Source organism: Cynocephalus volans, chromosome 18, assembly GCF_027409185.1.
Source record: "Cynocephalus volans isolate mCynVol1 chromosome 18, mCynVol1.pri, whole genome shotgun sequence".
Taxonomy (NCBI): Eukaryota; Metazoa; Chordata; class Mammalia; order Dermoptera; family Cynocephalidae; genus Cynocephalus; species Cynocephalus volans.
The window spans coordinates 17773985-17787203 of record NC_084477.1 but is presented as its reverse complement, the minus strand read 5'-3'; the positions used below and the strand labels follow the sequence as shown (position 1 = coordinate 17787203).

General features: G+C 53.0%; 1 protein-coding gene across 1 annotated transcript in view; it reads right to left on the bottom strand.

Moving 5' to 3' along the window:
- PGBD5 (piggyBac transposable element derived 5) overlaps nt 1-13219 on the bottom strand; it is an 80972-nt gene that overhangs the window by 25843 nt on the left and 41910 nt on the right. The window contains exon 2 of the mRNA XM_063082700.1: nt 4417-4844. Coding sequence (XP_062938770.1) covers nt 4417-4844 — 428 coding nt within the window. The remainder of the gene's footprint in view (nt 1-4416; nt 4845-13219) is intronic.

Sequence of the window (13219 nt, the reverse complement as noted above, 5' to 3'; positions counted from 1 at the left end):
AATTCAATGCAATCCCCATCAAAATTCCAAAGACATTTTTCTCAGAAATGGAAAAAACTATTCAGACATTTATATGGAACAATAAAAGACCACGAATAGCCAAAGCAATGCTCAGCAAAAAAAATAAAGCTGGAGGCATAACACTACCTGACTTTAAGCTATACTACAAAGCTATAATAACCAAAACAGTATGGTACTGGCATAAAAACAGACACACTGACCAATGGAATAGAATAGAGAATCCAGAAATCAACCCTCACACTTACTGCCATCTGATCTTTGACAAAGGCACCAAGCCTATTCACTGGGAAAGGGACTGCCTCTTCAGCAAGTGGTGCTGGGATAACTGGATATCGTTATGCAGGAGAATGAAACTAGATCCATACCTCTCACCATATACTAAAATCAACTCAAAATGGATTAAGGATTTAAATATACACCCTGAGACAATAAAACTTCTTAAAGAAAACATAGGGGAAACACATCAGGAAATAGGACTGGGCACAGACTTCATGAATACGACCCCAAAAGCACGGGCAACCAAAGGAAAAATAAACAAATGGGATTATATCAAACTAAAAAGCTTCTGCACAGCAAAAGAAACAATTAAAAGAGTTAAAAGACAACCAACAGAGTGGGAGAAAATATTTGCAAAATATACATCTGACAAAGGATTAATATCCAGAATATATAAGGAACTCAAACAACTTTACAAGAAGAAAACAAGCAACCCAATTAAAAAATGGGCAAAAGAGCTAAGTAGGCATTTCTCTAAGGAAGATATCCAAATGGCCAACAGACATATGAAAAAATGCTCAACATCACTCAGCATCCGGGAAATGCAAATCAAAACCACATTGAGATACCATCTAACCCCAGTTAGGATGGCTAAAATCCAAAAGACTATGAACGATAAATGCTGGCGAGGCTGCGGAGAAAAAGGAACTCTCATACATTGTTGGTGGGACTGCAAAATGGTGCAGCCTCTATGGAAAATGGTATGGAGGTTCCTTAAACAATTGCAAATAGATCTACCATACGACCCAGCCATCCCACTGTTGGGAATATACCCAGAGGAATGGAAATCATCAAGTCGAAGGTATACCTGTTCCCCAATGTTCATCGCAGCACTCTTTACAATAGCCAAGAGTTGGAACCAGCCCAAATGCCCATCATCAGATGAGTGGATACGGAAAATGTGGTACATCTACACAATGGAATACTACTCAGCTATAAAAACGAATGAAATACTGCCATTTGCAACAACATGGATGGACCTCGAGAGAATTATATTAAGTGAAACAAGTCAGGCACAGAAAGAGAAATACCACATGTTCTCACTTATTGGTGGGAGCTAAAAATTAATATATAAATTCACACACACACATACACACATACACACACAAACCGGGGGGGGGGGGGGAAGAAGATATAACAACCACAATTATTTGAAGTTGATACAACAAACAAACAGAAAGGACATGGTTGGGGGGGAGGGGGGGAGGGAGAAGGGAGGGAGGTTTTGGTGATGGGGAGCATTAATCAGCTACAATGTATATCGACAAAATAAAATTAAAAAAAAAAAAATAAAAATAAAAAAATAAAAAATAAAAAAAAATATAAAAAAATAAAAAAATAAAAAAAAATAAAATAAAATAAAATAAAATGTGGATTCTGATTCGACAGGTTCGGGGCAGTAGCGGGGCATTGAGCCTGGTCTCCCCATGCTCAGGAGGGGAGGGCCGGGAAACCAGCTGGCTGCAGGCCCCGGGGCCTCGTGCCTGGCTTCTCGCTGGCCCTTTGCAGCGTGTGAAACATTCAAAGCCTTTCGGAACCTCTCCAGAGAAACGGACAACCCCCCACGCAGTGGGGACCAGAGTGGACGGGAGGGGAAGGACTGAAGGCCCCTCTGCGACCGCGCTTCCTGCCAGCCACCCCTACGGGGGACGCGCCCACTCTTCCTCCCTGACTTTCTTCGCAGTGAAAACGCAGCTCCACCCCAGGGGCATCGAACAGACCCTCAGCAGCCACTTCCCGCTGACCACACGCCTCACCAAAGCACAGGCCAGTGCGCAGTTCTGAGCTGAAGATTTTTCTCCCTTTTACATCATCATCAGATTAATTACAAGTGTGTCGTTTCCTAAACACGGCGCAGGGCGGTGGGCTCCCTAGAGCCCCGGAGGCTGTGCACGCCCCCTCCTCCCACTGCAGGCCGCCTGGCATCCCCCCCGCACACAGCCTGCCTCCGCGTCCCCCCTGCGTGCGGCCAGCTCGTTTTGGGGTGTGCCGGGTGGTGTGCATGGCAGGGGAGGCAAAACATCCATTTCTTTATTTGCATAATTCCCGTTTGTCCCCACATCCACTTCCTACCCTCCTGCCATTGCTCCGGGGCCTTCCAGGCTCCTGGGCAGCCCCTCCCTCCGTTTGGACTGGGGTGACGTGGGCGTCCCTGTGCTGCTGGCCCGGGGCTCCACCACCCTCCTGATTTCCCTTAACCCTGGTCACACCCTGGCAACATCCCAGCATTAAAGTCTCTTCACCTGCCCCTCCAGAGCAGGCCTTTTGTTTCCTGCTGGGATCCCGACCAACACAGATGGGCACGGGGTAGACAACGGCAGCAGAGAAAATGCGACTCTGCAGATACTAAGGTGAAATAAAAATTAAATACAAAGTCAAAAAAAAAAAAAAGGAAAAAGGAAAGGGAAAAAAAAACAAACATGACCTGAGAGCCCTTCCCCAGACCGAGCCTCGTCAGCGGGAAGCAGTGAGAAGACACGACAGCAGAAGAAAAGGTCGTCTCTGGCTCCCTGGTCCTCATCCCACCCGCGCTGCTGGCCCAGCCTGGTTCAGGGACACCCTCAGGGCACGTGTGCTGCGAGGGAAGCCCAGGGGCTCAGAATCCCCAGTGGGGGCTATAGTGTGCCCGGGAGCCACAGCGACCCCCTGGGTCTGGGTCACAGACATCTGAGATCATAGCTCCCACAGGCAAAGGCAGGCCAGGCAGCACGTGGGGGACACGGGGTAGACTTGTGCGCAACCATAGGCCAGGCTCACCTGTTCCTGGAGCAGGAGGTTTCTGAGCCAGCCAACCTACAGGCTGCCAAACACCAGCCCCCCAAAGAGCTGGCTGAGTCTCGAGGCGCTCAGGCACAGGGAGCCCACAGCCTTCACGGCAGCTCTTTAGGCATCTGACCCCAAGCACGGTCAGAACATGGGCGTATGCACTGCAGGGCCTGTTACAGAGCAGGGCATGAATCCCTTGAAGACCCCACCTCTTGCTAGGAAGATGAGGGACACGTGGGTCGATGAGACACCGTGGCATTGGCTGCCCTGTAAACCGTGGGGGTGGGGGGATTGGGGACACAGGAATCAATGTGGGAACACGGGCCTCACCCTGGGCCTGCAGACCAGATACATCTGCAGAGCAGAGGGCAGACAGAGAAGCATCCCAGGGGCCAGAGAGCGCGTCGCAAACACCTGGAAACCCTATTGGGCGGGCATGTTCCCACAACAGTGGGGAGAACCGTTCAGAGAGTTCAATGGCTTCCACAGACCCAAGGCAGGGCGACACCTCCCCACAAGACCCTGTGGTTTGCAGATGAGCGGGGGAAGCCCCAACACAGGGAGGTGGAGAGAGAACCCAGAGGACACGAGCAAGACCTTATCCAGAAGGCCCTCGGAGAGAGAGCCCAAGACGACTAGACAGGCTGATGCGTGTGCAATAAATGAAGTAAACAAACTGCCCTGTCCACAGGGAACAGGTCAAAGGGGATTGGCTCAGTGGGCCAAGAACTTCCTGGTTTGGATGAGAGAAATCTCTAGAAAGCAGCCACCTCCACAGTCTGCTAGGCCGGTAGAGCAGTTCTGGGGAAGATTCTGAAATCCTGTCTCGGGCATTCAGGTGTGACAGGCCCAGGTAGATGCCAGCAGAGGGCAGGGAGGGACCTAGGCTGGGAGCAGCAGGGCCACCTCCCAGGGGATGGGTAAGGAGGCCGGGGAGGGTGTCAGGCAGCCACACAGTGGGGCTTGGGCTCCACCACACCTTTGTCCAAAGGCTGCAGCCCTGCCCGGGGCCCAGCACAGAAGCAGCCCCAGCCCATGAAGCACCGTCCCCATCCCAGGTGCAGAAGGCCTCGAGCCCCTTGTCACCACCAACAGGTGAGTTTGGACTCAGACAATGTGGCAAGAAAAAAGACATTAGCCTGAGCAACCTGTCATTTGGAAAGGACATGTAACTAAGGGACAGGGGGACGGGAGAAAAGAGGAGGAAATTGCCCTGGGGAGCGAAACCGAATTCTGACTCGTCTGTGGGTTGCAGCTGTTGCTATGATTATGGCTGTCGGCCTGATTAGGGTTACGCGGGGCAAAGGGAGGGGGACGAGCAGAGGTGACCTCAGAGGACAGGCGAGGCCTCACCTGCGTCTGGGAGGGCCGGAAGGCGGCGTCGAAGCCGCGCTGCAGGGAGTCGAGGAAGGGCTGCACCTTGTAGAGGCCGTGCGAGGCCTGGCTGGAGCGGAAGGCCACCACGTGGAAGTACTTGAGAATCTTCTCGAAGCGCGCCTGGCTCATGGCGCATGCCAGGCTGCGGTTGCCGTAGAAGCCGCTGCTCCAGACGCCGAGCACAGACTCACAGCGGGAGGCGCCGGTGGAGATCACGTAGCCCAGGAAGGCCTTCATCTCGGCCAGCGTCACCTCCGCCCAGGCCCCGTCACTCCCGAACCGCTCCTGGAACTTCCGGGCGTACATGTTGGTCTGTGCCACCATGCCCTTGAGGACGTTGTCTGGCACAAGCAGCTGGAAAAAGTCCATGGCGCTGGCGCTGGGGGGCATCTTTCGCGTGGGACCTAAAACCCAAACACAGGCTTCACTTGTTACCACAACCCCCAACTGCACCCTGACCCCCACCTGCAGGAGGCCCCCAGTGCCCCTGGGAGAGCCCAGCCCGAGGGCTCCCGTCCTCTGCCTGCCACCAACCCTCAACCGCCGTCTCCGGGGCAGACAGCAGGTGCGTTCTCAGAGGCCTGGCACACCCCTCAAATACCGACCCCAAGAGAAAGGGACATGGGAGGTGGGGAGGAGACACAAGGACACACACTGTCAACACAGGGCTGTGGCGATGGTGTCCTGGCTTCCACCATCCTGTGAGTTAAGGCGACTTTGTAAATAACATGCTGTCACCACGCAGGCCGTGAAAAATTCCATCCAGGAAAGAGCAATTTTTCTTGAGCATTCCCTATTTATTAGTGAATACATCTGAAGGGGCTTATTCAGACAATCTCACCGATGTGATAAAAACCTCAAAATTGGACTAATGCAGCCTTTTGAATATATATGCGCACACACATATACATGTATGCACGTGCCTGTAGGTACACGCGAGGGCATTTCAAAAAGTCTATAAGAAGATTCTCGTTACTTCTCAATTTTACTTTTCCATGACCCGTGCTGGCCAGTCAGAGCTGGTGCCAGCAACACAAGGTCCAGGGTTCGATCCCTGTACTGGCCAGACACTAAAAAAACATGGCTTTATTTTTCCATGAACTTTTTGAAGTACCCTCACACATACATGTACATACATGTACACACATATACATATATATGTGTGTGTGTGTGTATATGGGACTTCTTAAAAAGAGCTACGGCTTTCAATTCCAATATACACATATGTACATATATACATAAATGTACATACGTTTGCGTTTTTAATAAAGAGCTATGGCTCTCAATCCCATGTACATACATACGTACATATGTAGTTTTTTAAACAAAGAGCTGCAGCTTAATTCCACGCAGTAACTTCAGGCGGGCTCACTGCATGTAGAAATCCGTAAGAGACAAGTTGGGCCTCTATTGGGTCTGTGTGACAATTTCTAACAAAAGCTGGGTGCATTCTTCGGAATTTTAAGCATCATTCCTTCCGACCTTCCTTCACTACTGATTTAGACAGTCTCCGAAAAACGAGTTTTTTACAGCAAAACTAAGATAATGCCCCCAAGACAGCCCTGGCTCTATAGTCAGACGGACACACTTGGGGAGCGGAACCCCTCGGCTTGCTTCTAGCCAGCTGAAGTCTTAGGTTAATTCATTCATCTCTCGTAGCTCTAGTTTTCTCCTTTGGAAAACGGGCACAGGAGCACCTACTGGGAAAGGTTCTTGTGCCCAGTAAAAGGGAATGAGGTGCCCACGTCATGCACCAGGAGGGGCCTCGAGCTGGGTAACTTTACTGAGATGTTTTCAGCAGAAATTCAAGGATGGAGTCGGGCCAAGGGGGAGGCCTGGAGCGCGGTGGCCACCACACCCACTTGCAACAGCCATGTTTTGGGCACCAAACTGGTCTTGGAGGAGGCCCTGGCAGGACAGTGAGACCAGGAGCCCTGTGCCGCCCTGATGAAAATCACCCCATTTCAGCAAAGCCTGCAGCCTCCATGGGAAGCCACGAATGCTTCAGGGTGGCCTCAGAGAGCAGGAAAACCAGCATGTTCATTGCTCCACCACGCCGCTAAGCGGAACGGGACTTTCTCTTCCTAAAGTCGCGTTGAACCCTACCCCTATCCCTAACCGCTTCACGTCCCTCCTATCTGTTTAGTTTTGTTTTACAGGCATCCTCCACGGCCTCTTCCAGCTGCTGTGATTCCTGGTATTTGCAAAGTACCGGTGCAGGTCAACCACTGTGCAGGGAGGAGGAAACGCGATTCGGGCGATTCAGTCCCTATCAACATTGTGAGGACGTGGCAGCATCCCACCCTTCCCATCTGACTCGGTCAGGGACGGCTTTTCCAGACAGTGACCCACGGAGTCCTCACCCTATTCCCGTGAGCATCACCCCACCTGCAGGTGAGGAAATGGGGCTTTGGAAGTGGCAGGACGAAGCCCAAGGTCATCTGCTCTAGGTGACTTCCAGTTAGCGTGACCTTCATCCCCCTGGGTGCACGTGCCCCCCGGGTGCACCTGCGCAGGTGCAACACATCCCTCCCTGGTCTGCACACGGGAAGGTGGCCCTCTAGGGCGCAGTCCCCACACACATTTGAAGCCGCGTGACTGTCTTCCCGGCGCCTCCCACCCTCTCCAAACACACACCCTCCCTCCAGAGAAAAGCACAGCCCGACAGCTCGGAGGGGAAAGGAGCACCCGTGTGCAAACACCACACAGGCAGCGTGGAATCGGGGCCCATGGCAGGGGGGATCTGGAGGGGGAAGAGGAGGTGTCCGCTGCGTCTCAGCGGCTGCGCAGGGGGCTCTGCGTGCTGACGGCACATGGCCAGGCAAGAACTCGCACCATCATCTCCCTTCCCTCCCCACCCCAGGCCCCCGCACCAAGTCCCCCTCGCCACCGCCCACCCGCTTCTCACAGCACCAGGGAACCTCTCACTACCGCTGACCCAGGACGCCGCTGCAGCTGCACACAGACCCAGGGTGGCATTACGATGGCTGGGTGATGCTCAGTTCCCCCCAAGGGATCCCTTTCTATGCCTTGCACCCCCAAGCAAGGGAGCAGACCCCTCCTCAGCAGAGAAGAGCAGAGGCTCTGTCTAGAACAGGGACTGTACCAGGGCAGTCAGGGAAGGCACTTATCCATGGACACTGAGCGTCACGCTGGCCCTAGAAACAGAAGGTGTAAGACCCACAGGGGGTGTCTGTGCAGCAAGATGGACAGGCAACCAGTGAGGACTAAGGCCTGGAGGAGCTGTGCCCACACGAGGGACCCGGAATCCAGACAGCAGGGCAGGCAGGATCTGGGAGGCTCCCTGGAAGGGCTGTCTGAGCCGGGCTTCAAGGGGAGACTGGTGAAAAGTCATCAGCCCCCCTGGGGAGTTGCAGGGCATTTCAGGCAGCGAGAACACCTTGTGCACAGGTGACGGCAGGTCCTGGCCAGACGTGGGAGGGTCCTGGGCCACACCTGGTCTCTCTTCCCTTGCCCACTGCATGACACAGATATGGAGGCCCACCGGGCACCCCATGTGTGACACCGATCGCACCTTCACCTCCACAGGAAGAGAAGGGTGGCCCTGTGTGCACTCAGAGACTCCAGCCCTCGTTTTGGGGATGAGGATGGCATTGTGCATAAGCTGGTGTTTTTTGATACAAACTGTCAGCAGTTTTGTGACTCAGATGAGCATCAATTAGTATTTTTAATTAAGGCTTTTAAAGAAAGGACTCCTTTGTCTCCAGGCTAAATCAAAGTTATAAAAATATAACCAGAATGTCCTGCATCATCACAAGAACATTCCTCTCACTGAGACACTGAAAATCACATTCTATAAAAGGTAATGCCGACATGGCCAACCCTACTGTTCTCGGCACCAGCTACAGCTGGTCCTGATCTTCAGCTGAACTGATCACCATTTCTCTCACATCTTTTTTCCTTCCCCGTGTGGCTGAGGTGCAGGACACGCCTGGGGTCCACACCACACCTGCAGAATTCGATCACGTAGCCACTAAATGCTTCAGTGACTCTCTCTTCAACTTCTTTGCTGACAACCAAGTGATCAGTCACGAACTTGATGCTTAGCTGGATCCAGGTGTTCCCAGAGGGGAGGAGCCCTCGGTGTGTGACCTGGCTACCTCCTTAAACCCCTGGCCCCCTCATTGGGGCAGCCACCCAGGATAGCTCATTCCTACCTCACAGGGCAGCTGCCAGGAGCGTGAAGTGTACACCTGACCCGCAGCATGTACACCTGTGTGCACCTGACCTGCAGTGTGTACACCTGCATGAACCTGACCTGCAGCGCATACACCTGACCTGCAGCATGTACACCTGACCTGTACTGCATACACCTGCGTGCACCTGACCTGCAGCACATACACCTGCGTGCACCTGGCCTGCAGTGCGTACACCTGCATGCACCTGACCTGCAGCACATACACCTGACCTGCAGCGCATACACCTGCATGCACCTGACCTGCAGCACGTACACCTGCGTACACCTGACCTGTAGCACATACACCTGAACTGCAGCACATACACCTGCATGCACCTGGCCTGCAGCGTGTACACCTGCGTGCATCCGACCTGCAGTGCTTACCAATGTACCAAAATTATGTTCAGATACATCACCCCGAATGGTGTCTTCCAACAGAGGACACATGAAGCTGCTAACCATTCTCTAGACCCGCTTCCAGGCCCCACACACAGCTTCAGTTACAGAAAACGCATCAACTGCAGGGCGTCCTAGTGAGGAACACACGAGATAAGTTCCATGTGCATGTGCATGTGCATGCATGTACACGTGTTCACAGATAAAGCGGACCACAAGGGCTGGCCAGTCACCTCAGGTGGCTAGAGCGCAGCCTTAGAACACCAAGGTCATGGGTTTCTGATCCCCATACTGGCCATCCAGACACCAACCAAAAATATAAATAAAATGGACCATAGACCGGTTGTACGTAGTTCCTACAGATTAGAAAGAAGTTAATCAATTGTCTAGTATAGACTTTAGATCCATAACCCCGATTAGATGCATATGATGAAAGCTGGTGTACAGAGAAGGGGTGATGTGTCCCCAAAGCCCAACGCACCATTTAAAGATGGCTCACTTTCGAAACTGTTCACTATACAAGGCACAAGTGCACATGTGAGAGACAGCTATTTGCCCACAAACACAACCTTTCATTTCTGCATGACGGCCACCTGCAGGCGACTTCTTTGAAAGCATCTCTCGGGAGGGCTCTGCTGGCCCTGACCATCACCAGGGGCACCAAGCTGACGGCGGAGCAGCTGGGAAATAGAAGCTGGCAGAGCCCTCTCCATCGTGAGCACCGCTCCACCACGCACCCGGGCCGATGACTCCTACTATGACCCCGTCACAGGACCTCCTCCTCCTGTGGTCCCCCCTTTGCCTGGAGCAGTGGCCCTCGACATTCCAGGTCATGCTGACAAATGATTCTTTGCACACTATCAGCAAACAGGGATCGGGTCATGCGTGTTTATACAGATTGAACAAAGGCCTCTACCCCTCCAGCAAGATCTGGGTCTTAATGAAAACAGAAAAAAAAAAAAAAAAAAAAAAAAACCCCACACAGGAAGAATTGTAAACACTGTGCCCAGCACAGGGACGGCCACAGAGAAAATCCTCAGTGCCAGCGACATGAGCGAGAGAATGTCCACAAGTACAAAGCCTCGCTGTGGCGGGACTCCCTCAGCAGTAGCCTGAGGGCCAGGAGGGAACAGTGCTATCCCATGACATTTGTCAGTCCTGCCACGCCGAAGTTGGCAACGGCCCTCTTCAGTCCACACAGCTGATGGGAAGCTCACCCGCTCTCCTGACCTGCTCTAACTCTGACTAAGCTCACTCACTCTGCCCTTGACCTAATTCACCTGCTCTACCCTAGACCAAGCTCACCTGCTCTAACTCTGACCAAGCTCACCTCTCTACCCTTGACCAAGCTCACCCTCTCTACCCTAGACCAAGCTCACCTGCTCTAACTCTGACCAAGCTCACCCTCTCTACCCTAGACCAAGCTCACCTGCTCTAACTCTGACCAAGCTCACCTCTCTACCCTAGACCAAGCTCACCTGCTCTAACTCTGACCAAGCTCACCTCTCTACCCTTGACCGAGCTCACCCTCTCTACCCTAGACCAAGCTCACCTGCTCTAACTCTGACCAAGCTCACCCTCTCTACCCTAGACCAAGCTCACCTGCTCTAACTCTGACCAAGCTCACCTCTCTACCCTAGACCAAGCTCACCTGCTCTCTGACCAAGCTCACCTCTCTACCCTTGACCAAGCTCACCCTCTCTACCCTAGACCAAGCTCACCTGCTCTAACTCTGACCAAGCTCACCCTCTCTACCCTAGACCAAGCTCACCTGCTCTAACTCTGACCAAGCTCACCCGCTCTACCCTAGACCAAGCTCACCCTCTCTACCCTAGACCAAGCTCACCCGCTCTAACTCTGACCAAGCTCACCCGCTCTAACTCTGACCAAGCTCACCCGCTCTAACTCTGACCAAGCTCACCCGCTCTAACTCTGACCAAGCTCACCCGCTCTAACTCTGACCAAGCTCACCCGCTCTAACTCTGACCAAGCTCACCCGCTCTAACTCTGACCAAGCTCACCCGCTCTAACTCTGACCAAGCTCACCCGCTCTAACTCTGACCAAGCTCACCCGCTCTAACTCTGACCAAGCTCACCCGCTCTAACTCTGACCAAGCTCACCTGCTCTAACTCTGACCAAGCTCACCTGCTCTAACTCTGACCAAGCTCACCTGCTCTAACTCTGACCAAGCTCACCTGCTCTACCCTAGACCAAGCTCACCTGCTCTAACTCTGACCAAGCTCACCTCTCTACCCTTGACCAAGCTCACCCTCTCTACCCTAGACCAAGCTCACCTGCTCTAACTCTGACCAAGCTCACCCTCTCTACCCTAGACCAAGCTCACCTGCTCTAACTCTGACCAAGCTCACCTCTCTACCCTAGACCAAGCTCACCCGCTCTAACTCTGACCAAGCTCACCTCTCTACCCTTGACCGAGCTCACCCTCTCTACCCTAGACCAAGCTCACCTGCTCTAACTCTGACCAAGCTCACCTCTCTACCCTTGACCAAGCTCACCCTCTCTACCCTAGACCAAGCTCACCTGCTCTAACTCTGACCAAGCTCACCCTCTCTACCCTAGACCAAGCTCACCTGCTCTAACTCTGACCAAGCTCACCTCTCTACCCTAGACCAAGCTCACCTGCTCTAACTCTGACCAAGCTCACCCTCTCTACCCTAGACCAAGCTCACCTGCTCTAACTCTGACCAAGCTCACCTCTCTACCCTAGACCAAGCTCACCTGCTCTCTGACCAAGCTCACCTCTCTACCCTTGACCAAGCTCACCCTCTCTACCCTAGACCAAGCTCACCTGCTCTAACTCTGACCAAGCTCACCCTCTCTACCCTAGACCAAGCTCACCTGCTCTAACTCTGACCAAGCTCACCCGCTCTACCCTAGACCAAGCTCACCCTCTCTACCCTAGACCAAGCTCACCCGCTCTAACTCTGACCAAGCTCACCCGCTCTAACTCTGACCAAGCTCACCCGCTCTAACTCTGACCAAGCTCACCCGCTCTAACTCTGACCAAGCTCACCCGCTCTAACTCTGACCAAGCTCACCCGCTCTAACTCTGACCAAGCTCACCCGCTCTAACTCTGACCAAGCTCACCCGCTCTAACTCTGACCAAGCTCACCCGCTCTAACTCTGACCAAGCTCACCCGCTCTAACTCTGACCAAGCTCACCCGCTCTAACTCTGACCAAGCTCACCCGCTCTAACTCTGACCAAGCTCACCCGCTCTAACTCTGACCAAGCTCACCCGCTCTAACTCTGACCAAGCTCACCTGCTCTAACTCTGACCAAGCTCACCTGCTCTAACTCTGACCAAGCTCACCTGCTCTACCCTAGACCAAGCTCACCTGCTCTAACTCTGACCAAGCTCACCCTCTCTACCCTTGACCAAGCTCACCTGCTCTAACTCTGACCAAGCTCACCTGCTCTAACTCTGACCAAGCTCACCTGCTCTACCCTAGACCAAGCTCACCTGCTCTAACTCTGACCAAGCTCACCTGCTCTAACTCTGACCAAGCTCACCTGCTCTAACTCTGACTAAGCTCACCTGCTCTAACTCTGACCAAGCTCACCCTCTCTACCCTAGACCAAGCTTACCTGCTCTAACTCTGACCAAGCTCACCTGCTCTAGCTCTGACCAAGCTCACCCTCTCTACTCTGACCAAGCTCACCTGCTCTAACACTGACCAAGCTCACCCTCTGTACCCTAGACCAAGCTCACCTGCTCTAACTCTGACCAAGCTCACCCTCTCTACCCTAGACCAAGCTCACCTGCTCTAACTCTGACCAAGCTCACCTGCTCTAACTCTGACCAAGCTCACCTGCTCTGACTCTGACCAAGCTCACCTGCTCTGACTCTGACCAAGCTCACCTGCTCTGACTCTGACCAAGCTCACCTGTTCTGACTCTGACCAAGCTCACCTGCTCTAACTCTGACCAAGCTCACCCTCTCTACCCTAGACCAAGCTCACCTGCTCTAACTCTGACCAAGCTCACCTGTTCTAACTCTGACCAAGCTCACCCTCTCTACCCTAGACCAAGCTCACCTGCTCTAACTCTGACCAAGCTCACCTGCTCTAACTCTGACCAAGCTCACCCTCTCTATCCTAGACCAAGCTCACCTGCTCTAACTCTGACCAAGCTCACCTGCTCTAACTCTGACCAAGCTCACC